Source organism: Nipponia nippon, unplaced genomic scaffold, assembly GCF_047370975.1.
Source record: "Nipponia nippon isolate SJK-2023a ecotype South Korea unplaced genomic scaffold, ASM4737097v1 scaffold_3, whole genome shotgun sequence".
In the NCBI taxonomy this organism is placed as follows: Eukaryota; Metazoa; Chordata; class Aves; order Pelecaniformes; family Threskiornithidae; genus Nipponia; species Nipponia nippon.
Genome location: NW_028262347.1, coordinates 93837911 through 93863945, shown reverse-complemented (window position 1 = coordinate 93863945; position 26035 = coordinate 93837911). Strand labels below are relative to the sequence as shown.

The following is a 26035-nucleotide window of genomic DNA, read 5'->3' as shown; positions in this document are numbered from 1 at the left end:
AGCTGGGAATTTGTATTATTTGTAAATCTGAGGGATGTAGACTGAAGGGATAGAGGGAAGAGGTTGGGACACTGGAGTTCAGGAGATGACTTTCTTACAACTGTAGTAGCATCTTTAGGGGAGATTTCTAGTCAGGACTTGAATCCTAGCTTTTTATGCCATCGTATGACAATATGGAGTTTCTGCGTACAATAAAATACCGAAAGAGGCAACAGCCATTGGTTTATACCAGTTGAAGACCTCGTCTAGAGTTCTCGCAACAGACTCAACATTTACGCTTAGATGTGCTTAGCTTCAGGAGTTGACCACAAAAGCTGTTAATACAGGTAAAAAGAAAACTTTGGGTGCTACGTAAATGAGTGAAACAAGTGCCTTTCAAGTTAGAGCACACGTATCTTATGGCCGAAGCCTTCTCTGTGTTGTACTATTTAAGTTAATCAGTCAAAGAAAGTCAGCCCAGTTTAGGTGCAAAACCAATCCTGTATTAAAGTGGTAAACTTGCTTCAGCAGAAGCCTCTTCTGCAACAAATACCCTTCTCCAATATCAGCAGAGAGAACACAGCAATTCAAGATGTTTTCTGCTAGATGAAAGGGAAAGAGGACAAGAAAATATGCTGGTAATCAGCACTAACTTACAGGCTTGATGTTTGAGGACTTGGGTGGGTTTGGTTGTTTTTGTTTTTTGTTTTTTTTTTCTTTTGTTGTTGTTCCTAAGTTACGTCATTAGGATGTTAAAGAGTAATCCTAGGGAAACACCCTTGATGGAACCTCTGTTTCTTAAGATCAATTAAGTCCACTCCTGATGTGTCAAAGACATCCAACAGTAGAGTGCCGTATTCTGTTGTATTTTTGTTTTTTCTTCTCTATGGAGAGTGAAGCTTCTACAATGAGGCTGCATCTGGTAAGCAGTCTGTGAAGAGGGATATCTTCAGGCATTGCTGAGAAGACTCAGTGCTGCATAATCACTACCACAACGTTTGCTTTGTACACAAAATAATACATGGGTTTGGAAGCAGCCAAAAATTACCATCATGGATACACATGTTGAGATAAATCAACTTTTGTTTCACAAGTTAAAATTTTTTAAAAATCTATTTTCCTTAAAAAAAAATCACAGCATGTCATAACCCATCTCTGTCAGAGCATCTGAATTACAGTACAGGCATAGAAACCTTTTCTGTGTTTATGCAGCAACTTAATCTGCTTGAATTCCAGAAAGTGCCTTGCATCCTTCATATGCTTTATCCAACACACAAACACTTCTGTCTCTCTTCAAATGCAAGCACCATGCAAATATTGTACCAGCATTTGGGATCACAGTCCTGGCATACCTCATGGTGCTGTGTCAATATAGAAAATAGCCAGGACTGAACTCCTGAGCAGAAGTGCCTCCTACCCCTCCTGAAAATGCCAGTCCATACAAGAAAATAAGTAGGTACATTTAATGGGCAGTGAATTGAACAGATTTAATCCATGACAGGAGGTATGGTTTAAACATAAACAGAGTATACCTAAAAACTGAAGTGGCACTTGCAGACTGCCTGACATGTTCATGTGTTTGTGTAGCTAATGTGTTAACATTGGCTCTGTATTTTTGATTCCAGTGCATTTAAAACCACAATTTTAATGTCAAATTACTGCAAGTTCTTTGAAATCCATGCAGTTTGCCCACTTAATTTATACTCAAAATACAAAATTTCACACAGCAGTTTTCAGCATTCCCAAATCTAGGCATTGATTGTCAAGCCACTATTTCATTTTTATAGTCATTTACCTTGATAATTTTATTTTAAAAACTGAACTTTTACTGTTTCTACCTATTAGCTAGCATATTTAGTGTCATTTTATAAGCATGTCGCAGTATCAATAAGGAATTTGAGGATGACTCATTTAATAATCTGTATTCATGACTCTGCATCAAAGGTGAGTGACAGAAGAAAGGATTAGGCAAGGAAAGCAGACTTTCCATTCTCACCATCTGTTCTCACACTGACTCCCCGGAGTATCTCTGAGCATATGCTTCTTCACCTCTTGAAGTCAAATAAATCCTAATTAATTTGATTTTCTATAGGTTAGCATTGCAGAATTGCTAAAGAAGCTCAGGAAACCATAGGAAAGATGAAACCATGTAGCTGGAGTACAGCAGTGTAATCACATTCCAGCAGCCTGCCTCTCTTCCCATACTTTGGAAAGGTTACAGCTTCCACCATACCCAGCTCCTGCCCCCAAAGAAATAACTGCATGCAATACCCAAGGTACAGCTTTACTCTAGTGACATTTTATCAGCTGATAAGTGGTCAAGTGAAGTCACTTGGTACTGCACTTTTGTTAGACTTGGTCCTATTAATCATCACTGTAAATTTAATAACCTTTTCTTCATCAAGACCTAAGGTATATGACCACAGTACTACACTTGTTTCAAAAAAAAATCAGAGGCACAGGAATCATACTTCAGCACACTGAGAGCCCTGTGAGGCTCAAATCCCCAAGGTGGCCATCTTTCCTCTACCTGAACACAGAGGTCTGTTCCCTCTCAGTGACCTTTCTACAATGGAAATCCCCTGGATTCTCAGTAGTAGAAAGGCACACAAAATTGTTTCCCATCCAAACAGACTTTAATCCTTCCAACATATGCAGCAAACTTATTTATCTCCCAACAGTCTATTCTGATTTTAAAGGGACAATTTTCTAAAAAAGTGACTCATGGGCTTATAACACATCAGAGTGAGTAGCAAACATTTCCTTGGCTTATCAGAGCAACACCTTTAAAGCAGATACTGTCACTGCAACATTGTCACTGTTTCTTTCTGATGCCACAGAGAAGTCAGGTTGGGGAAGTGAGGAGGCTGTTGAAAAAAGGACTCTATCAATAAACTCAGGAAAACAAGGATGAACAGTTTAATCACCATGTGCAGTGCATCATGCTTTCCTTTCATAAATGCATATACTCAGATATTACTGTTTGTCAGCTCAACATCAGCTGCTTGTAAGTACATCATTTATCTCATTGAGTAGCTTGGTGGCAAGGTGTTTCACAAAAGGAAGGTATATGCAGTTACACAGTGTTTCAAAGCATCAGTCTGGCCCATTTTTCCAGATAATAACAGCCTGCTGTACACTTATAAACAGCTACTAGAAACAACACAGCAGCACTTTGCTTTCAGCTTGCAAATGGAGAGAAGCAGTTGCTACCAGTTCACAACTATGGCTGCTAAGACAGACAGCTGCAATAGGGTTTGGGAGATCATAACATATCAAGGATCCCAATGAGAACCCACCCACAGAAACAAACCCTTTGCAGACCTCTTCTGCAAGCAGAGCCTTGTTTTTCATAGGCACCTCTAACAAAGCCAGGAGCCAGATGCTTGCTTCTTTAAGAACAAAAGCCCTTGAGGTAGCTGAAGGTGCAGCAAGGCAAGCACTCAGGGTGAAGGAGCATGCATATCCTTACTAATGAGAATGAAGGCTATGCGAAATGAAGGGCTTGGTAGATGCTTTCTCCAAAACAGCTTCCTTCTGCAAACCGTTCCAAGAGGCAAACTCTTTCCTCTACAGCAAGCACCACTGAACTCAGTGTAGATATAGGATATCCATTGAAAAGTCTTTCACAGTACTAGGATACAATTCCCTCTATGAATGAGTGGAGTTCCTGTTACGGAGGGATGTTTGCTTTGTTTATATTTTATATTACACTCAAAGCTCTACACTAGCTCTCATCCCTCAAGTACTCCCATCAAATCAAAGATAAGATAAAATAGTGCCTACACGTCTTATTTCTTTCAGTATCCAAGAGACAGGAGCAATGGGTAGTGTGGGGGCCCAGGACCACTTTTGTCTTTCCTTATTCAAGCCCTTGAGTCACGTGACAGTTATCTGCCTGACACTGTTTTTCCTTCCAGAGGCTGCATATCTAAGTTGCACTGGTATTTTATGGCAGTCTAATTTTATACTCAAAAAGTTTCCCACGAAAGAATATCAACATTTTCAGTTAACCACTTCAGGTCACGTCAAATACCACAGAGCAGCAAATCTGTGCTGTGTTAGCTTTCATTGGGTGAGAGACACAGGCATGACATACACAGGGAACAGGCAGACAGGAGACTCTGAAGTGGCTGAAAGAGCAACAGATGACCTGTGAGACAGATCTTGCCCTGGTTACGACTTCTTCATGACTCCTCTTCCTGATACGCCTCCACTTGCCCTTCATAGGGCAAAATTTCCTATCTTTTTTCTTATCTGCTGATAAACATGCACACATCATCTCCCTGCAGCCTAAATAACATCTTCCAGTAATGCAATACAATTACAAAAACATCAACAGTTATTACTTCATCTCAGGGATGAGCACCAGCAAAAACATGCAAGAAGATTAGGGCAAGAGTTGACAATAATATTCTGAAAGAGGCTATGATAATACCATTGGGATGCCATTTGCTTTCACTTTTTCTTTTGGGATTCAAAAGGATATTCCTCACTTAGAAGGTAAGACATGCCATCCAAAATTATGAATTCCCATTCTAAATTTGAAAAAATGAACCAGAATCATTCCTGGTCTATGATGGGTTCAAAGCACTTCAGAAAGCGCTCTGCAAATTTCTGTCCACAAACAAGAAGAGAGGAGAGACAGAAAATAGCCAAATACATTATATATCAAAGAAAAGATGTAAATACAGACATCTCTCAGGCCTTGTGCCTAGTATAGGCCAACAATATACCAACATTAACATCAACTATCTTGGTTATGAGAATATTTGTAGCTGAGGGGTTAAATCTGGACCAGAGCTCTATCCCTTACACTGCATATGAAACATGACTTGGGAAACACCAGGGAAGAACAGAGGCACTTCCAGCAGCTGCTGGGAGGTGGTAACTCTGGCATCTACCCAGCAATGTACCTCCACAGACAGCAGCAGAAGCTTCTTCATTTCTAGTCTTCTTTTATAGCCATTAGAAAAGTTACAGTTCTGCTCCCCTCAGCTCAACCCAGGGAAGCCTGGGGGCAAGAGCACCAGTACCAGAATCTGCGTTGGAATAGATTTATTATTTAAAGATGAGAAAAAACAGAAAGTAAGACAAAGGGAAAGTACGTAAGTAATCTCTCCATTGGCAGCCAAAACACCAGTGCAAGAGATCCTCAGCCAAATAAACAAAACAGAAAAAGTCTAATCAAGTGCTGCAACTACCAAGATTTTTATATTTGGTAAAAGCAGTCACAGGAAATCTGAAAGGAGATATTTGCACATCTTCAGCTATGCTTTCCACTCACTTCTGATAGCAGTTGCAACAGATCCCTCTCCGCAATTCCCTGGCTGAAATAAATTGTCTGTCATTACAGGATGGTTCCAGAACTCCAGCTCCTTGAAAATCAGAGTAGATTATTGTGAGGTCTCAGTCACACCATGGATTACCAGGGAGTCCCACTTTGCATTTCAAAAGGTATGTGTGCTCAGACACTGTGCCATAAACCTACCCTTGGTAAGTTTAGTTCTTTACCTGATTTTCCTCATGGCTTTTTCCATTTTCTAGCTTTGCAATGGGCTTAGGTTTTCTTAGCTTTAAGTTGCCCATTTCAGGCTTTAGAGCGTAGTCAATTGCAGCCTGCTGCTTGTGCTGCTGAGTATCTTGCAAAGGCAGCTGCCTTTCCTCTAAGACAGCAGCATTGTCCGGATAATTTTCTTTGTTATCATCATCTCTGTAAGAAAATAAAATTGAAATGCATCAGGCAGGACTTCAGACACCTGTCAAAACATTATGAAGGAAGAACAGCAACAAGTTCTTAGCTATTCATGACATTTTAATTTTACCAAGTTGAGTAGTCTACACACTAAACACTGCGTATGTTACTAACATGAATCTGAGAGGCTACTGTTTATTGCGAAATCACAAGGTAAACTACTGTTAGTATTATTACACATTCAACTGTAGAGCCATTTAAATAAGACTAGTTTTAGAGGCACTCTTTGGCTTCAGCCCTATAGTTCATATTCCCCAAATAAAATCTGAAACTGCCTTTTTCATGCAGAAGACCTTGCCCTGTCCAACTATTCACACTAGGTTATAATCTCACAAAAATGTCATCACGTACAATAATTCCTCCCTATAGTCACACTTCCCTTCTTACAGTCACTGTTTTTGAGGGCTTTTGGACAAAGTGAGGGAGGTAGGCATACAGAGTAGGGTTTGAACAGCCAGGGATGTGTTTGGGTGGATTGGACAAGCATCACATGCTTCCAGTTTGGAGAAAAGGTCCCCCTGTATAACAGCACATCTGGCGTTTAAACAGGCACTGTTGCTCATGGATGCTCAGTTAACCACTGAATCTGGGACAGGTATTTTCAATCTCCACCTAATCTACAGAGTGCAACCTGTCCTAAGAAGACCTTGCTAGTCTTTTCCACACCCAATCAATCCAACCTTAGACTGGTCTAATGCCTTCCACTGGGAGCGTCTCCCTGGCACCGTTAAGAAAGCTACCGCAATGCAGAATGCGAGGCTGCCTGCTTAGCTGGCAGGATGAGAAGATCGGCATTACTGCTCTGAAATCCCTGGCTGTTGTTTAGTTTGCAGGTGGAATTTCAGATGTTAGCTTCAGCTGGTAAAGTCCTAATGGTCAGCTGAGAGACGACCTCTCTTCTGGTGTGAAATTTCCACAATCGAGGGAGTCAAGGACTATTGAATTAAAGCCCCCAGAGTTTTTTTTAGAATGCATAACTTGCTAATTCAGTGTTTTCTCCTAAGGATTCTGAGCTGCCAAACTCAGTTTCCATCTGTGGCCCATCAGCATCCAGATGGATACTTGCAGAGTGCCTATGGAGTTAAACAGCATTGCTGCCCATGCCTTCTGCAAGTGTGCTCCAAGGCAGTTGTTATAGTTACAGGGTAGGGGGCTTTATACCTTACGGGCATTTCAAGAATGTGCAGAAGTGTTGACGATTTTAAGGTATCATCTGATTCAAAAATCTTTCTGAGAGGTTAAATTGCATTCTCTATCAATCAACATATACTAACATAGCCTTGAGAGACACATGCCTCAAGAATACTTCAGTTAAATTACCATTTGAAGGATTTTTTTTTCGCAGAGACACTCATCAATGAGCATATCCTTGCACAGTTGCAAAACTCCGCTTACTAACCTACTTTGTACCAGCTGCTGTACAGTAACATTCAATGTATTAGCATCAGAGGTGCATCTGAATGAAAGTAATAAGATGTGAAGTTAAGAACACAGACCATAATATATTTACTCATATAATAACAACAGTAATTAATCTTAATATTGTCTACACATAAGTATACGAGACAAATATGCATTTCCCAGAAATACTAATAGCCTTAGCAAGTAATACCCCAGAAATTCTGCATTCCCTTGAGAATAAAGGTTTCTTTCTAATGGTTTAACAGAAGCACTCTGACAGCTTTATTTGTTGCCAATGGATTTCAGACAAAATTTGCAGTAGAATACCTGGGGCTGGAACTGGCTGCTTGATCTTCATGTACAGACTCTGAATCCCCGTCACACCTTGAAAATGGATACAAAATAATTGCCGATTTTCTGCCAGCTGCAGAAATTTAGCTTTTAATAACATGACAGTGCAGCTCAAAGTATAAACACATTTCTCCTTCTCATGCCTTAGCTGGGGTCATTTAATGCCATAGCTGCTCCACGATAGTCTAAATCTCAGAGGAAGAAGAGGATTTGAGATGTTAAGTGTACACAATTTGGTATATCATTTTCAGCCAGATGGAAATAATGATGACAAAGAATTCAGATGTTATAAAAATTACAGGAAAATGACAGAAATTCCCTATTTTAATTGCTTATCATATACTTCACATTAAAAAAAAAAAGAATTAGAAACAATTAGCTAAGGGTGTTTTTCTCCTAGACTCACAGAAATATTACCTATAGTAGAGCAGTCATTCTTTGTGCAGCAGGAAAAAGAATCCCCGAATAAAAGTGATCGTTAGTCTTAAAAAGTGAACTAGCAGAATTTTTTAAGATGCTTGAAGAATCATAATCAATTACATCCCCTTAAGTTACAAACAGCAGAATTGTCATAAGGCTGCCTAATCAAAAGAGAATTCTGGATAAATATGCTAGCCACACAGTGTTGAACACTATATTGTGCAGCATGGCTGAACTTTGTGGAATGATATAACTGCAAAGCCTATGAACAGTCTTTCTTCAAATAAACATACATATATATGCATACACTCCTAATAAATATGCATACACCCTTTCTAGGTGTTATTTCTGGGGAAAACTTGGGGCCCTCTCCTCACCCTCTGTTCATACTCACAGGACACAGACACTAAGCAGGCCTGGGTCACTTGAAGTTTGCTGGCAGAGAAATCTCTTCATTATGGGGGAAGCAGCCTGTACTTCCGCTGACTTGTTAAATTTTCAGAAGAGCTGCCCCGCTTAGGACAGAGCACTTTAAGTGATAAATTCATAACTCTGCGTTGCAATTTGATGGCAAGGTTTTTAATATATTCCTCTTTCCCACCAGTCTTCTGCTAGTATCTTTATCAAAAGCCAGACTGCAGCAGAAAATATTTAAAGGGACACTCAAGTGTTTACACTTCCTGAATACATCAGCATATGGATGAAAGCATTTGATGCTTGCAATTGGAACATATAAATACAGTTGCAGATCCCCCCCAAATCACACAATATTCCTGCAACGGGTGCAGTTCTCCCCACAAGGCAAAGCGGGATGACAGATGGAAGACATGGGTTGATGGACAAAATGGATAAATTCACTGTAGAAATCTAGTTGCCTTTGCCTCCAGATGCCAGTCACACCTTCCCCTCTGGTCTATCACTAATTACCTTATGGGTCTCTGACACCAGCAAGGTGTGAGGATGGAACATACTGGGGGCATGAAGAAGGAAGCCCAGTACGAAAGAAACCGGGAACCTGGACGGAAAACATGATGGAAAATTTCAGGAGAAAAACATAGCAAGGAAATACACTGTGAGGAGACAGTGCTTCAGAGCTAGATGGACAGAACTCCCAGCACAGACACAAGAGTAGGGTAAGATGCCACCAGGCGTGCTGTGCACCATGGACCAAGCCACAGTCAACAAAGCCCAGGGACCCTCTAAAGGGACAAACTCTCCCTCCTGCAGCTGCCACAGGAAGAGGAGATGGGAGGAAGCAGCTCTGCTACCAGCTTCATTCACCCCCTCCTCTCATCAGTAGCCACACTTGGCAGCCTGCAGTCCTGAAAGACCATTTTGGCAACAGGGAACACTCTCTGGAGGGACGACGGATGACTGAGCACAGGTCCATCAGCCAAGTCTATGGGTGCATACTTGTGTGCATACTCCTTAACCTGGGGAAGTGCCCTGGGGGTTGCTTTTCCTGAGCTGGCTGTAATCATGTGATCTTGAGAAGTAGAGATCCTAACTTAGCATCCAGCAGCTGATAAAAGTCATAAAACAAGACAGAACTTATAAACAACGTAAGTAAGCATGACAAAATGTATTTGAATAACCAGATAGCAGTAGATAGGAACGATAAGCAATAATGAATCAGAGAAGACCATGTCCACCATATAATAAAAAGATTGTGAGGAAGTTCAGAAGGAACACACTCTGAAATTGTTAATAGAAATTTTTCTCTTTGTCAGAATAAATATTATCCAAGAAAGCTCACTCACACAAGACAGTGCTGGAGGCTAAGACCATAGCAGGACCTTTAAAAAGATGAATCCATGATATAATGCAAATATCCATCATTAAAGCACAGAGTGTTTTTCCCTTGGCTTCTTTAAGAAATGCAGCTTATGTGTTCATGCCACTTGTCTGCACATATCAACACAGACATGCACACGCTCCTCTCACCAGTAACTCGTAAATCTTGTTGTTCAACTTTAGCTATATTTAACAGAGAGAGGAATATTCAAGAGTTTGATAAGTTTTGTGGAAGCTTGTGGCCACATAGTAGAGGGAGTTCCCACCAACCCAAAAACTAGAGCAGCATCTCACTCATTGCTAAAACATCAGAGAATATGCCAGAACAGCTTCAAGTCATAAATCCATATGAGTTGAAGCTTACATTGGGCAGGAAGTATGTGTTTTTTCACAAAACCAGCGATGTCAATCCTTTTCCTTCAGTGCCCAATATAACTACTGACTGATGGATACATCTCTTAAAAGTAAGTACATCCATTGCTGATCTTATGGCACTGGCCAGAGTCAGGGCAGAGATGGGATCCCAATCCAGATGGACTGCTGCTCTGACTCTTTATACTACTGCTTCTGTATGTTTCTTCCAAGGATCTCTGGTTTAATGGGATCAGCTTTTTTAATTTTCTTCCATTTTCACCTTTCCATAGAAGCCATTTCAGTACAACTTGAAAACTGCTCCTTTTTGCTGACTTGACCTTTAAGATGTTCACATGAGCAACTTCTAAACCAGGCTGCACGCATGGCTTGCTGGAAGCTTAGCAGCCCCAGGCACTTGCCTTGTCTGGAGAAATGTTCCTGAAAGTATTGTATCACTGATTTTATATCATTCAGGAAGCCCTGATTTTGCCTTTGCCACAAGTAAAGACAGAAATGGTCAAATGGGGATGTCTAAAGTTGCATGGCAAGCTCTCTCTTTATTCTGCTAAATGAAAGTAACCTATTTTCCGATATGGCCAGCAGAAACAACTACTGCTGAAATCAGTAAGAATTGTGTATCCTCAGCAGTTCTCAAAAACAGGCTTTGGGGGGAGGTTCTAAACAGGATTTAGGGAAATCAACTCTGGAAACCAAGTTTGTTCATTTGGACAATGCTTTTCAGATGTTGTTGTTCGCTTGCTTTGTTTTCTAAAAGTATGTTTCTACTTCTATGTTTGGGAAGATAAGATTAAAAATTAAAGCCCGTGAAACAAAACCAACAACAGCTTAAATGAGGGAGATTCACCCTTCAGGCAATGCCTGGCCCAGCCCCGGCTCTGCCATGCTGCTGCATCTCAGCCCAGCCCAGCACCACACCGTCTGCACCCCTCTCCCTTTCCCCAGGGGCTCTGCTGGCACTACGTAGTCAGCTTTTATGCCATCCTGGCCCTTGTCTTAATGGTCACATAAAGCACCACAGAGAAAGGCCATCACCTTCAGGTCCCAGAAACCTCAAGGGCGAGGCAGGCACAGGGGCCGCTCCAGCGGAATCTCTACGGGAAACAATGGATGTACTTAGGGACAGAGAAAAGGGAAGGAGAAAAAAATATGAAAAATGTACTGTCTGTAATCCAGTTATTCTTTTGTGAAGGGGGAGCATCTCAGAATTTTACAGACCACAATTCATCACTCAACTAATAGGGACACAGAAAAATAATTAAGAATGACTTAATGATTTATTAGCCTCTTAAATCTTTCCATATCTGCCACAATCACACAAAAAGCGTGACTAAGTTAAAATATTAAATAAAGAAAGGCAATGTAAGCAAATAAAGCAAAGCAATGTAAGAGAGGGAAATTATTTGGATCCTTATGAAATGTTACTTTTCCTGTAGCGATTTTGACAACACTTAGGGATGGCTCAGATGGTTACAACTTGGCCTGCTTTCAGAATGTACCCTGTCCCCACAACGCTCAGGCAAACAGCTCACTGTCCAGCTAGGGTTTTTTAAATTATGAGCATTTTAGCAGTGTAAAACTCACCTAATACACAAACAAATCTATAAATCATTTTCTTCCTGAGAAACTGCTTGGCACATTACTGCTGAAAAATCTTCCCTAAAAGCTTTTGAAACAATCAAAAGCATGCAAAATAATAATGCAGGGAACACCAACATTGAAGTAGCTTAGACTGAAATAAAACAAAGACCATTTCATTTGTAATAGTTCCTAAAGCCTTTGCCTTTCTAACTTTCTAATGTTCTCCCTTGTCTTGTTCTGTTGCCTCTGTAAAACAACAACAAAAAATCAACATATATATCCTTATGTTCACGATACACAAGAAAGGCCTTCTAATGAGTTCATGGAATTGATTACAAAGAAATGACATATTTGGTACTTGGCCTGTCTAAATAATGCATAGTTACTTTTTTCAAAATATTTGCAAACATTTTTTTTTTCTAATAATGCTTGCAGGAAGTACAGACCATGTGTTCTTAGAAAAATGACATACTTGTGTTTGTCAAGATCATCAGTACCAGAAATGAGCAATATTTTCACAGGATATTTATCCTACGCTGAAAATCATGCATATAAATGTGTGTGATGTGCATCAAACATATATTCTCCCAGAAAGGTATTTCACTGCTAAATAGTCACAGAGCATGTAAAGGCAGCTGTTTCATGCAATCCTTCCCATACAGTCAACAATACACTTAGATTACAGAAAACTGAGTCAAAATATATGACAGATAGCTTGGGACTTCTCACATACTACTTACAGTTATTCTCTACAGTAACTAAACTCATCATTCTTATTTAAAAATAAGGACATCTTTAAAGTGTTCACTTACTCTGCTAAAGCTGTCGTGTTGAAGGAGTTATCCTCAATGCTGAAACAGAAACAAGAAAACATCAGATAAAGCAGCAAGGCAGGCAGGCTCCCTGTATCTTTCTCAGTTGTAGGAACACATGCACAAACATGGCATTGCAAGGCAAGCCTCTGTGTGTTAGCTCTACATGCACGACTGTACCTTCGGCTGCTCTGCACATGCTCATAATCAAGGAACCATGGGGATTAGTCCTACAACACTCACAAAGCCCATCCAGCAGCGCTTTGTATTAATATAGGGATGCAGGTAGTCTGTGAGGCTCAGAAAGGGATCATATTCTTTTATAACTGTAACAGTGCTGCTAATAAAGGCTTAGGTTTACAAACAAGCATTTGGCATTCTGTCCTTTAAACGTTTGCTCTGTGTAATTGGCTCATCAAACACAGTTGTTTTTGTTACTTAAATAGGGTTGCACAGCTAAGATCTCTAGAGGTTTTTTCTTCTTGTTTAGTGGTCTCCTACACACTCAGCTCATGGCCAAATCCCAGGGGAAGCCATGAAAAATAATCTGGCAGAAAGGACAGTTCAAGTAGCAAAAGGTTATTAAGCTAAGAGCAAGCAATAGATGAAACCATTCCTATGAAAGGCATAGGCTGCTGTGCTCCTCCAGCAAAATGTTTCAGACCTAATGTAATACATTCAGTAGGGGTCAACTCAGGATACCGTAAACTGGTTTTGAGGCAGTGGTGGAATTCCCCCTTGAACAGCACCTCTCAAATCCAGTAAATACACTGTTGGATCATCCTGAAATCTTATAGCAGCAAACAAAAAAAAAAATAAAAATCTCACTGCTACATACCAGAGCTGGGATTTTTTTTTTTTTGGGTGGGGGAGGAGAAGGCAATGCAGACAACAGCATCTCACGAGCACTCCTGTTTGTGACAATGGCAGCTCGCAGATGGCAGCACCAAGCGGAGCAGGGATACAGAGAGGTGCGGCATCCTCTTCCCCACAGCAGCTTGTGCTGCTGCATGGTGTTGTCATACATTTCCTAGGCAGCAGTGACAGCCATGAGCCACAGCCGTGATAATTTTCCTTCTCTCATCAACAGTACGAACAACGTATCTTATCTTCACCTCTTCCCAGCCTTCCTACCTGCTTGCACAGACTATTTTGCTCTTTTCTTTCCCATATTTGTATATATATATGTCAATTTATATAATGGCACAAATTACCTGGGGGTCAGAATACCACAGCCAGTCTATAGGGACTTCCACCCTACAGAGTAGCAGGTTTTGTGAGAGAAGGGTGAACAGAAAAGCTAAATTTAATAGTTAGCGTTTAAATCTTGCCTTAGACCCAAAATTTCAAATTTTTTCTTCTCGTCTTTCCAGTTTCTTGGGTCTGACCATACAAATATAAATTTCTTTATTGTCTTTCTATTTGCAGGAGAGCACCTGAACAAAAGGTATGCTTCTAGATGTTGTGGCAATCAAAAACTCAATTTACATGCTCAAAAAGTAGAGGGACATTAAAAAAATCCGATATTATTTTTAATAAATGTATTTCAGAATGCTTAAGTGCTTGGCTCTTGATTTTTAATGGTTAGGCTAGCTTTACAGCTAGCGTTTCAAGTGTGTAATGATGGAATCATAACTTTTTATCACAAAATGACATTGATAAGCATGACAGCTTGGTTAGAGTAGAGCTTAGAGTATTCATCCCCACTCCCCTACATACACCCACACAAGAAGGGGAGCAAACGCAGAATGCTCTTGTAAACATAACTTCTCTGTTTCTATATGCGACAGTTAAGATCAAGTTCTCTGCTAATTCACGCCCTGTGCAAACATACTGCAGGGCTTTGTTGCTATTACTAGTAACAGAATATGATTGAAGATCAGTTTGTAAAACAGGGATGCTTTGGACTGAGACCAAGTTTAAAATGTCATCGCTTTTCCATTGTTTGTCTGAACTTCAGTGCTATCCAGCTGTTGCTAAATCTCTTCTAGGCAAGCACGTTGCATTCATTTCAGGTCACTTGCAAACTTCCATTTGTTTTAAGGATGGTGCTTGACCAATGTTATTGGATAGTCTCTTGCAAGGTTGTGAAATTATTCAGCAACAAACAAATTTTATGTAAAACAGAACAGTATTACTAAATACATGAAAGTAAAGGCCAGCTAAACCCAGGATCCTGTTTCAGAGCTAATCTCCCAGTCATATAGATGAGGCCATCCTGCTCCTGGGGGAACCCAAGGGAGGAACTACGGTTGACTCACGATAACTTCCCTTTTCCTCACAGAAGGAAGTAATTTTCCTTTAGGGGCAAAACCTTATTTCACCAACAATGTTGGCTTGGGCCTATTGGCTGACCCCACTTCATTTCACCTGCTTCCTATCCACGTGCTCTGGGTGAGACTAGAGCAGGCAAAGAGCCCCTGGCCTTAGCCCACCTTACAAGGGAGAGCCAAAGATGGTTGAACCTGCACCTCCGTTTCTCTCTAAGTCCCAGGCGCAGGGAAAACATAATACTGCTGTTACCTCCTCATTTTCAATAATGATGCTAAAGTCAATTAGGCCTGTAATGCTATAAAACATCACTCTTCAAAATACTGAAATTCTCAGTGGCAGATATATTTCATCACCACATTCAGATGACATGTCAGGTCTCTCATCATCCTGAAGTCTGGATGAAAATAATGCTACACCCGTATGCGAAGTAAGCTTTGGACTTCACCACTGAATAGCAGATACACTTTTAAGGACTTTATATTTTGAAGTCATTAAAATACATCTTTCTGAAATTTTGAAAACAAAGGTTTTTAAATCAGTTTTTCCTTATTTATGCTGAACAGCTTAAGTGGTTCATATTTGTGCAATATCATATCTTTGGAAAGACACTTTCTCTGTTAAAAAGCTTTGCATTTTATACCCAGTTTTGTTCTTACCCTCTTTTGCCAAATGTTGATCAAGCCAACATAAATATCACATTCCAGCTCTCAGCTGACAACAAAAATGTCAGAGAACTCCAAAGCAAACATCTACATATATTTTGGAGACACCAGGATTCAGAAATATGTTGCTGTTCGTTTCTGAAAATTTGACTAATAAATTGCCTATTTATGGCTGACAAATAGATTGGCAGAGAAATTCCATTCTTTATTTGGTTTGTATCATCAAGAGAATTACTGCTAGACCAGGAGGAAGATTGAAACAGGAATCAGTCTCCAGCTCAGTTTTGCACGTAATAGAGACACATGCTCAATATAAATGATACGTTCATAAGCTCAGAACAGCATTAGTTGGCACTATAAACATGTATCAGGCAGTGAATGCTTTACAAATGCAGTATGGTCTAGTTGCAGAAGACTGCAAAAAAAAGAGAGAAGTAGTGAGACAAAAGTGGGCAAAAGTAGTTCTGGCTTGAGGAGAATAGAAGAGAGCATAACAATCAACATCAAAAGGCCAGAAAAAAAGGAGAAATAGTGAAACTTGCCAAGCTACAGTTGTCTAAATGATCACAAACACACACGCACAAACAACCCCCTGCAGATTTTGTGGCAGCTTGGTTTCACCTGCAGAACAGAACCTTTGCCTCAATTTCCAGAATTTGCTCGTCTCAGTAAATGACTGTGTTCTCTTAAGGGCATTTCTGACTCAGGTAAATGATGAGGTCTTTCAGCCTTAGCTACAGAATAATAAAGATTTTGTATTGGAAAATAAACTGTATGTTTAGAGGGAGAATTACATATTTACAAAGAACTCTAAACTCTCTAAGCTTCTGGGAAAGTTAGTATTTCTGCATTTAATATCTACTATCTAATGACAAATTCAGTACAATCCTATAGGGTGTGATTAGCATTTGTTGCAAGACTATTCTCTTTATTATTATTTGTTATTCCACAGAGTCCAAAGTGCTTGTGCTGAAATTGCTGCATCAGAGGCAATTACATGTTGCACTATGGTTAGGCCATACAAGGGAGCTGCACCAGACGCTATGGAGGGATGAGAGAGATGCAGTGTGACACGCTGTGCGTGATGAGGAGCCCAAGGCAACTCACTCCAGCTCTGGGAAGAAGTTACTTATGTTCCACTACCCAAACAAAGGGAAAGTTGGAATGATCTCCCCCCTACTGCCTCTCTGGATGAAGTCAAGTCATCCCTGCCAGAACCAGCTGAGCTCAGAGACTCATAAAAATATTGAGCAAATTTGTTTGCCTTGGTGTACGTGTGTTCCTGCCAAGTAGCAGTGCCCTGACGTGCTCCAACAGTCCTTCATCTCCCTCACAAATTGTACCAACACAGAGACGCACTCAATCCTACCTGTATACATACACAGCATATGCTTTCATGGACAAAATACATTCAACTCCGCCAAGGAGCAGATTAAGTATGCTTGCTTGTCAGGTCACACTGCTACTTCTGAGGTCACACTTATGACACAACATTTTTATTTAAGCAGAAAACAAACTGAGGCACTCTGCAGTAACTCATCTCTGCCTTTAGTAAGTCCATTCTCCTCCAACACACAGGACTTTCTTATGGGATAAGAGCAGGGATCATTCTGCAGCAAAATGTTAGCACTGTGGATTGTTCCAGTACCTTGCCCTTTCTTCAAAAGTGATGCTGCAGGATACTTTTGCTATTTTCCAATCAGCAAGGCATAAACCAAGGAGCTGCCATGTGAGAGAGAAGTCACATGTCTCTTCCCTGTAGTGATAAATACTGAATGCTACACTCTGCAGCTCAAAATATTCATGTGTTCACTGACTTGCTTTCTTGACGTGCAGTCTGCCTTTTTATGGGTAACATTCTCAGAGACATCACAAAACATCTTAGGACAAATTAAAATAAAATACAGCCATTACATGTAGGAGCCAGCTGATGAGCACTCCATCCAGTTTCTGTATCTTTGATTCTCTCAGTGACCTAATTAGCACATCATCTGAGTGAATGGACCTGGGGGGAAAAAGCATTCAGCTGATCTTGCTGTATGTCTTAAAATGCACAGACAAGCTCATGCAGGAAGAGACTCGAGCTGAGCGTAGGTGCAAACACAGTTGTCATAATCCAATCCAGGGCAATTCCATAAGGCGTATATATATTGGGTTGGATAAAGCTTTGTGCAACTGCACAGAGCTTCAGGGTTATATTTTCTGAAGATATTTCAGTGAGCAATCAAACTGCACATACTTCCTTACTCAAGCCTTCTAAGCAGTGGGCCCATGAATCCCACACACACTCCCGTACTACACCAAAGTTTGCACTGGGGAAGGTACACCTACTCTGTATCTCAAAGGCACAGCCATACATCAGTCAGATCCCTGCTTTTTTAAAGGGAAAACTATCATGGAAATGCACAATTTTGTGCAGACTGGAAATTCTGATTTGTGAACCGCTTCAGTCCCATCACTTGGGTTACATTTCTGCAGCTCAGGTGCACACACCTGAGCAAGCACTAACCCTGCCAACAGGGAAACCTCCCAAGAACACAGGTAGTCACTGGGACAGGGAGCCCACACTAAGGTCCCTGCTGGAAGGCTACACTGCTACTGGTGCCCTGGTTAATTAGCATAAGCCTACTTCATATAGGTCTGCTGACTTGAGTATGTGTGCTAAACTGGAAACACAGAACTGTGCCTCTAATTTTGTTATTAAAGAACAAGCTGCTTTGTGAAGTCCCATCATCTCTGCTGAAAATCTCTGTGGAGATGCCCAAGAATCAGGCTGCATGATAAACCCAATTGTACCAGTCAAACTGGTGCTAGTGACTGAGCGATTATAGGCACTAAAATTCGCTTGACTGCAGTCATCCACTGCAGATAATTGAATACTGCCACAGATGACAAAACTATTTCCAGCAAGTTTACACCAAAGTCAGGCTAGACTTAACACAGCACTAATTCAAAACCAGTTTTTCCTCTGAGCATTGCAAAATGGGAAAAAATACACATACACACACATATACATACACCCTTATTTCTACTGAGATGCCCAGAATGCTTCAACAGATCACTGCACCTAAAAGTAAACATTCTTATTTAAGAAGCCTTGATCTTTACCACTACTTAATTAAGAAAACATCAGAGTTGCAAGAACGACCTCTATGAATTAATTTATCTGCCTGATGTGTCTGCAAGCTCACCATATTCCTTTTGCTTGTGATAGTAGGAAGAGAAGAGAGGCAAGTAAAGGCAAAGACATTGTAAAAAAAAATACTTCTTCCCTGGAGCAGAACATGTGTGGAGATGTTTAGATAATGGCAGCAATGGGGTTTTTTTGTTTTGTTTTGGTGGTGGTGGCTTTTTAAAACAGTGTTGCCTCTTTTTTGTCCAAGATATTTAATAGTGCAGGAATGCTGCAGGGTCACGTTCGTCCTTTACACTCCCAGTCTGATTATTTTAGAGGCCTACTAAAGACAATGGAAAACATTAACAGTATTAATTAGTATTACATATAGTAAAGTTATTAAGAGGAATTAGCATCTTGTGAACATCAAGATTAAGGAAAGCCAGAACTAGGAAGTTTCATACTTTGTGTTTCTTCATCTGAAGACAACCGCAGAGAGCTAGACAGCTCAGCCAAGAACAGATTTCACTCTCAAATGTTCAAGAATTTCCTTTTCTTTCTAAGAGTGCAGATCTTGCTGAACAATTTGAATGTCATCATATAGGTAGAGGCCAGACCATGATTTATGAGCAAGAATGCCAAATTAAGGCTTCAATATATAGCTTCCACAACATTTTCCAATACAAAATTAAATGGAAAGGTAAACTTGAACTAAACCACATTCTCAAAAAGTTGAATATTTGAAAGTAAAGGGAAAACCAAGCAAAGAGCTGCTCGTACCTTCAAAAAAACATTAATGCCTTTTTCTGTTGGGTCTGTAGATGAGTGGAGCCACACAATTTGGTTCTTGCTAAGCCCAGACAGGAGAAAGACATATGCAAGATATGTATGAAGGTACCCTCACGATTCTTGGCTGTTTCTTGGGGAGATGACTGTCGCCTTTTAGAGCAATGCTGACTATGCTGGGTAATCTACTTGTTTTCTGAAAGCAAAAAATAAACACAAAAACACATGCTTTTTTTTCTCAGATTTCCCTTTGCAGAGCTCTTCCTCACCACCTGGGAATCCAATCGCGTAACCTGTGTGCACACACATATGCATGCATGCATGTATAAACACGTTTATGTTTCTTCCAAACATCTATTCACAGAACTATAAGCCTGAAAGACTTCAGTATTTGTCTTTTTCCACATCTGTCTGTAGTAGTACACTTACTTATGAGGTACTTTGCAAATCTTGCTCGCTATCCTCTATGTAAATAGCAGAGTAGTACATACTACCTTGGTTCACCTGTAGCTTTATCTTCCCAGCAGCATAGAAGGCAGAATAATATAAAACAAAATCTATACCAGCGTAGAAGGCACATTACAAAACCAACTTACAGCAGTTGCTGCCTAATGTTAGAGCTTATTCTCAGTGACATATAGGCAACACCTCTTTAATTAGCATTATCGAAGAGCTCCATTATCAACAATCATGTGTTTTCAAAGGGCACCTGGCCTTCTCCCCAGGCATGCACTGTGTGTCACATGACAACCACTGATTAGTCCTATTGATGTCTGAGGGACAGTTCAGGTAACATTAAAAACAGATTCACACTGAATCCCCTCTAAGCCTCTTTCTAGTTTACAAAACACACGTGTCTGTATTTCTACACTCTGAGTACAAGCAGAAAACACCAACAGGCTGCTCTCAGAGGGCCGGGCAGATTTGCCGGGGGTCCATGCAAAGCTCTGCTAGTTTACACCACCCGAGGAGTTGCCCACAATATTTATAGCCCAGCACGGCTGATCCCTTTGGTCTGATGTGCCTGAATACTTTTTGGGTATTAAGCCAGACAGACCCTTCAAGTCCTTGAATATTTCTTTTTCATAGCTTGCTTCCTACTTTCTATTTTTGTTGCATGCAGGAAAATCTAACTGGTACACACAGATTATTAAGTATTAATGTATAAACTAATCAGAGATATGAAACGTAAAACCACGCCATTATATGCCACTTAACTTCAACAGAAACTACTTTCTATTTATGAATTCAGATCATATTCAGAGAATTCTGAATAACCACTACTGTTTTTGTGACATCAAGAGTGATTACAAAAATTCAGAAAGAGAATATTAATAAATGCAGTTACAAAAATATAAACTGTAACTTAAGATTCTTGTAGCATAATAAATAACCAGAACTACTTCTCATTTGCAAACAAAAGAAAATACGGGCAGCAACACATGGATGTTTAGGAGTGAATTTAGCTTTACAATGCACTACTCTGCACGTTTGAAAACATCTGAAAAACTAAAGATCGCATTGCTTCTTACATCTGAAAAAAACAAGGAATCTCCATTTGCACACACAAGATACAACTGTACAAGACACAGGATCACACAGACAGCTTTTTAACCCCGTTCACTGCAGTCAGTATCTTTACACATACGAATCTTGTTACTCCTTTGCCAAGTGTTTATTAATTTCAGGGGCTGGTAGGGTCAGAAGAGAAGTTGATGTAATATAGTAAAAATTCATGTAATGTGTTTATTTACATGTTCTTTTCTGAACTTGCTGCATGCATCACATAAATATAAAACCAAGACAGATTCAACTTCTCACAGGGGCCTTTGGAGCCCCCTCCCCTCTCTGAGCCATGGTAAAAGCTTACCAAGAACTGCATTTAGTTAACTTATTTCTGGCTGTCAACTCAGCGTACTATTTCTGCCCAGCCATCTTACCTCTCATAGAGAGGAAAAGCTGTCCACATGACAAACAAGTTTGGACAGGGAGAAGGGAAAAGACAGAAAAGAATGTGGTGGGCAAAAGGAATGAAACAGATATTGAAGGACATAAAACCAAGGCACGAATGAAGTCCAGAATAAATACAAGAAATGACATAAGCAACCAATCACAACGTAAAAGGCGGTTGTGATGGGCAGCTGGGGGAGGCCCCTTTACTTCTGGGCATTAGCTCATGTATTTTTGTGGGGGGTTGTGAAGCGCCAGTTGTTCATTCTCATTTCCACCACAAAAAATGCAAGGTAATGAATCCCACCATTTTTTTTCCAAGTTGTTTTTCTGAATTGCTATTCACTATAATGTATAGTCAATGACATTTGAAAACCACTGATTCAGACCATTAACTTTTCCAATATCATGATCCATTTGACATCAGAAAAGTCTCATCAGTTATGGCATATTGCCCTGCACTTGTATTTCACTGAAATGCTGTGAATAAGCCACTCAATATTAGCAGCCACAGTCAGTGGTCAACTCCTGCTCAGCTTCTACCTTGCTGTTTTAATTTCTTCTCATAGGAAGTAGCCTTCCTCTATTTGGCTTCTATTTCTATCCAGGCTCATGATCTGTGCTAGTGTCCTACCACCTGCTATTTTAGCTTACCAGAAGGACAATGCATTGCTCCTCAGCACAGATAAAAGTTTGTTCTTCCAAAGTTTGAGAAAATGTTTAACTCTCAACACATTTTGTTTTGTTTTTCCCAGTAAGCAAAATATTATTCTTTTTTTGTTTGGTTGGTTTTTTTTTTAGATTGAGGGAAACATAGAGGAAATTCTGTTTCACGCAAACATACATTCTCAGCAGATTATGTCTTTCAACATGGTAAAACAGCCAGGACAGGACACAGCACTCTAGAGAAATTAAATAAGACAATCCTGTTACATAATATTCAACTTCGTAGCATAAAACCAGAATACAAGTAAATGGCACAGAGCTGTCTTTTACATGTTTGAATTTACCTTCTCATTACTTAAAAGCATTTTTCTTTTGTATAACAGTTGTTTGGGGAAGAGATAAACCTGTGGCAGGCACTGAAACACAGGGTACACAGGACCTCATTTCTTTACAAAGCTGAGGAAATATCCACATAACCACACACCATCTGTACTCTTGGCTTTTTATTCCCCTGCTGCACTGCATACTGCTTAAGTGTTGCACTTTTATCTTGTGAGCTGGCTTGGTTCTCTTGCTGTGCAAGAAATATCCTGAGATAGCACCGAGCTCAAGCATGCCTGCAAACATGCCCTTTACCAGGGCCACTGGGACATCTCCATTTCTTAGGTAACAGAGTTTCTTGCCCCAAATACCAAGATCTGAGTTCTCACATAACCAGACCACAGGTGCTCTACCACCCATGACACCACAGAAAGGTCCTTACAACAGCCCATGATTTTCATGGGACCAAGATTGGCAGCTCTTTCCAACTCCTAAGGGGAGGTCCTCTTCCAAGGACGAAGACAAATCTCACTTAATGAGACTTTGCAAAAAAGCTATCTTTTCATTCTAACTTAGAATGTCTCATGGAGGTCTCCAGAATTAGTTCAGTAAACTGCTGTAGCACACACAGAGGACAGCAGTCAGTCCTTTGGTTATAAAATGCATTCCATGTTGTCTTTTTCTGTTGGTTATTTGTTTTACTATGTTCTCATCCCAGGTTAGAAACAGCTTTTAAGGCTCAAAAAGAATTTGAAAGCAAGAATTTTCTGTGGGATGACCTTGTACAGCTTTTCAACAACTGATGACACTGAACAAATGACCCCTTCTCACATAAATTTGGTCCCAATGAAAACTATTTGTGACAAGTATTTTCTGTATAGATCTGCTGAAAGGAAGCAGAAGCATATGGGAAAGACATTTATGCAGGAAGTAGCTTCACCACTTTGCTATCTATTGCAATAGTTCTGTTACAAAAGGGCAGTGAAAATTACTTTTCCCTTTTGAGGCATTTAAATCTTTTGTTGCAAAGCACATTGAGTGCTCTTCATGACATCATCACATTTTCTAACTCAAACTGACTGTCCCCTGACCTCTTTGATATACTATAGAAAACTGTTTGGGGTTTTACATTATTCAGCAGAGAAGTAAAAATAAGAGACAGACATTGGCTTTCTAATTTTAATAATATTTTTCATCTAGCACTCATGCAGCACCAATCAGCAAGATACCAGTCATGGAAGAAAGCTTTATTTCTAGGTGAGATATCCATTTTTGGAGAGAATAGGAGTCTTTAGAAAAATTCTCAGAAGCAGACCCAGTGAAAAATAATAAATAATCCTTGAAACCGTGACTGTAATATCTTTTTTTTTCTGTAAAGATTACAAGGAAACGACATCTTGCCTTTATTTTAACAAAAATGCTGACAGTACTTATTAAAAAAAGAGCAATGAATATTGCAGTCTAAATGTAGGCATATTCAGGAATATTGAGAGCTACAGTAACTTCCCTCTCTTTGCTGATGCTTGAAGAACTACAGCCTACATTTTCCAACCCAAATCCAGGCTCCCAAACCCACATTTAAGCACCTACACAGTTTCAGACTAATTTTAGGTAGCCACCAAGCTGAAAACATTTGGCCAATACGTATTATGCTAATTTTGTGTCTAGAATGATGGTTGTAAAGGCTCTGGGATTATGCCTAACACTACAGCTGTGTTGATGCATGCTCGCTACAAATATAGAAGGGAAAAAACCCAACACATCCAAACCCAGCTTCAACAGTTATTAAGCCATCGACCCAGTTACCATGGCAGGACATATTTGCGCCCCCTCCACTTGTTTTTTCTGTTCCCCACAGATCATCTCCATTCTGTATAACTACCCCAAAGCTCCTCTCTCAGACACTGTAGGTGGCAAAAGGACTAACATAAACCAGGATGACTATCAATGTCTCTTACTAACCCCCACAGAAATGGTGCAAATCATGGACTGATAGGTTCCTTTCTTGCTTGTCTCTCTCCTCGACTCAACACTTGGCACATATTTCTTTGCTTGTTTTATGCAACCAGTCACTCAAATGTTTTGAAAGAATGGGTCAAATAATGACATTGTAGACTGCCCAATGCAAAAATGTATTCAGACAGGGCATCACGCAGAATAGGGAAAAGCTATTGTCCAAAGCACTAATAGTTCTTAATACAGCATTACTCATAGCTGTGTAGAGAAAGAGAAAAAACAGATAATCTATAGCTACCAAAAAGTAAGCATGACTCAATTTGAGTGACTCATGGTTGTGACTAACCTGTTTAATAGCTCTCTTTTTAAAAAGTCAGCCTTTAAATAATTTCTTTGTGTTCTTTCTCAATTGCCTTTCATTCCATAATTTTAAAATGATTACCAAAGCACAATCACAGTGTAGATCTAAGCAAATCACAATTATATATAAATGTATGTTAAAGTTTTAAATAAAACATATAGGAAGTAAGTGTTAGGAAAGTGTATTTGTCTAGAATCTAGCAGATTATTTCTTAGTCAAACCTAAGGCAAATACAACTGAATGCCAGACTGGAGGGATGGAGGGTTGAGTCATCCTGCTATCAGGTGCCTGCACCCTGCCTGCAGGTGCTCTACAACTCACTGCTCAATCGCATTATAGTTTTGCGCAGTGAATTTCAAGCAGAATAAAAAAGTAGTTGAGTCCTCTCTCAGAAGCAAATGCAGCTGAGATCAGGAGCAGCAATGCTTTTAAGGAGAGGCTGAGGAACAGTCATCTTCTGGCAAAAAGCATTTTGCATTTTTAAATCAATAGGGATATTAAATCTATAAAAGAGAGGAAAGTTTAGAGTTCATTCGTTATTAGCCCACTCTTCAAAACAGGGTAAACATTTCTCCTCGTACACCATTAAAATGAATCCCTACTATTTAAAAATATTTATAAAACCATAACTACTGTTTGCACCTGTGATGTAGAGTAGGCAAATGAATTTATTACTAGTTCATTTTTACAAATCGTCATATGCAAAGTCAAACAGCACGTAGGCAGGAGAAAAGGAACCGAATTCTCCGAGTGCATCACCAAAGAAAGCTTTTTAATTTCAACTCTTACCACAAAGTGTCCTGCCAGCCTTTGCAGCAAATGATGTTCATATCCACCCAATGCAGCCAGCACTAACTGAAAAGGTTGTGAAATCAGCTGAAGAGATATACTGAAATTGCCCATTATATGGTGCTGTAATTCATCTGCTATTCTACTCTATCATTTGGTGAATCTATAGAGGTACCACGTTTCAAAATTACACATACATCTAAAACTACACATATAATAAATCATCCATGTAACATTTCTCAAGAGTCTCCAAGCAGGTTTATCTGACATTGCCACTAATGGAAAAGAGGATTAATGGGCTTTATTATTATTTATTACCCTCCCCTTGACTGTAGAAAATCCCGTTGCTTTCCCCAAGTTGCTGCTAAAGGCCTTGATCTGAATCCCTACTTACAGCCTTAGGTGGGAGAAGCATGAGAAAGGGAACAAAAGGTTTGTGTTGTCACTTGGGGGATCAGGCAGGACATAATAAATTTAATTCATACTGTAGAGAGCATTTGATTGATTGATTGATTGATTGATGATTGATTAATGATTTCTGTAGATCAGTCAAGCATCTCTCTCTGCTATCTGGGAGAAAATTTCCAGGTAATTTGTCAGAAAATGTTTACTTATGTGTGCTGATGAACTCCTGAGTTTCCACTATCCTCAGCATCCTCACTTCCGTGCTTGTGCACTGTACACTTTTCA

The 26035-nt window shown here is 39.9% G+C and overlaps 1 protein-coding gene across 4 annotated transcripts in view; it reads right to left on the bottom strand.

Moving 5' to 3' along the window:
* FAM13C (family with sequence similarity 13 member C) overlaps positions 1–26035 on the bottom strand; it is a 141045-nt gene that overhangs the window by 44354 nt on the left and 70656 nt on the right. For 3 of the 4 annotated variants that reach the window (XM_087764861.1, XM_087764863.1, XM_087764862.1), the window contains exons 1-3: positions 12466–12597; positions 7463–7519; positions 5494–5692 (exon numbers count right to left, since the gene is read on the bottom strand). In XM_087764861.1, the coding sequence (XP_087620987.1) occupies positions 5494–5692; positions 7463–7519; positions 12466–12527 (318 nt within the window). In that variant the 5' untranslated portion in view covers positions 12528–12597. Of the gene's footprint in view, positions 1–5493; positions 5693–7133; positions 7191–7462; positions 7520–12465; positions 12598–26035 lie in introns of those variants that run through there. The other variant, XM_087764860.1, reaches the window with a different exon arrangement.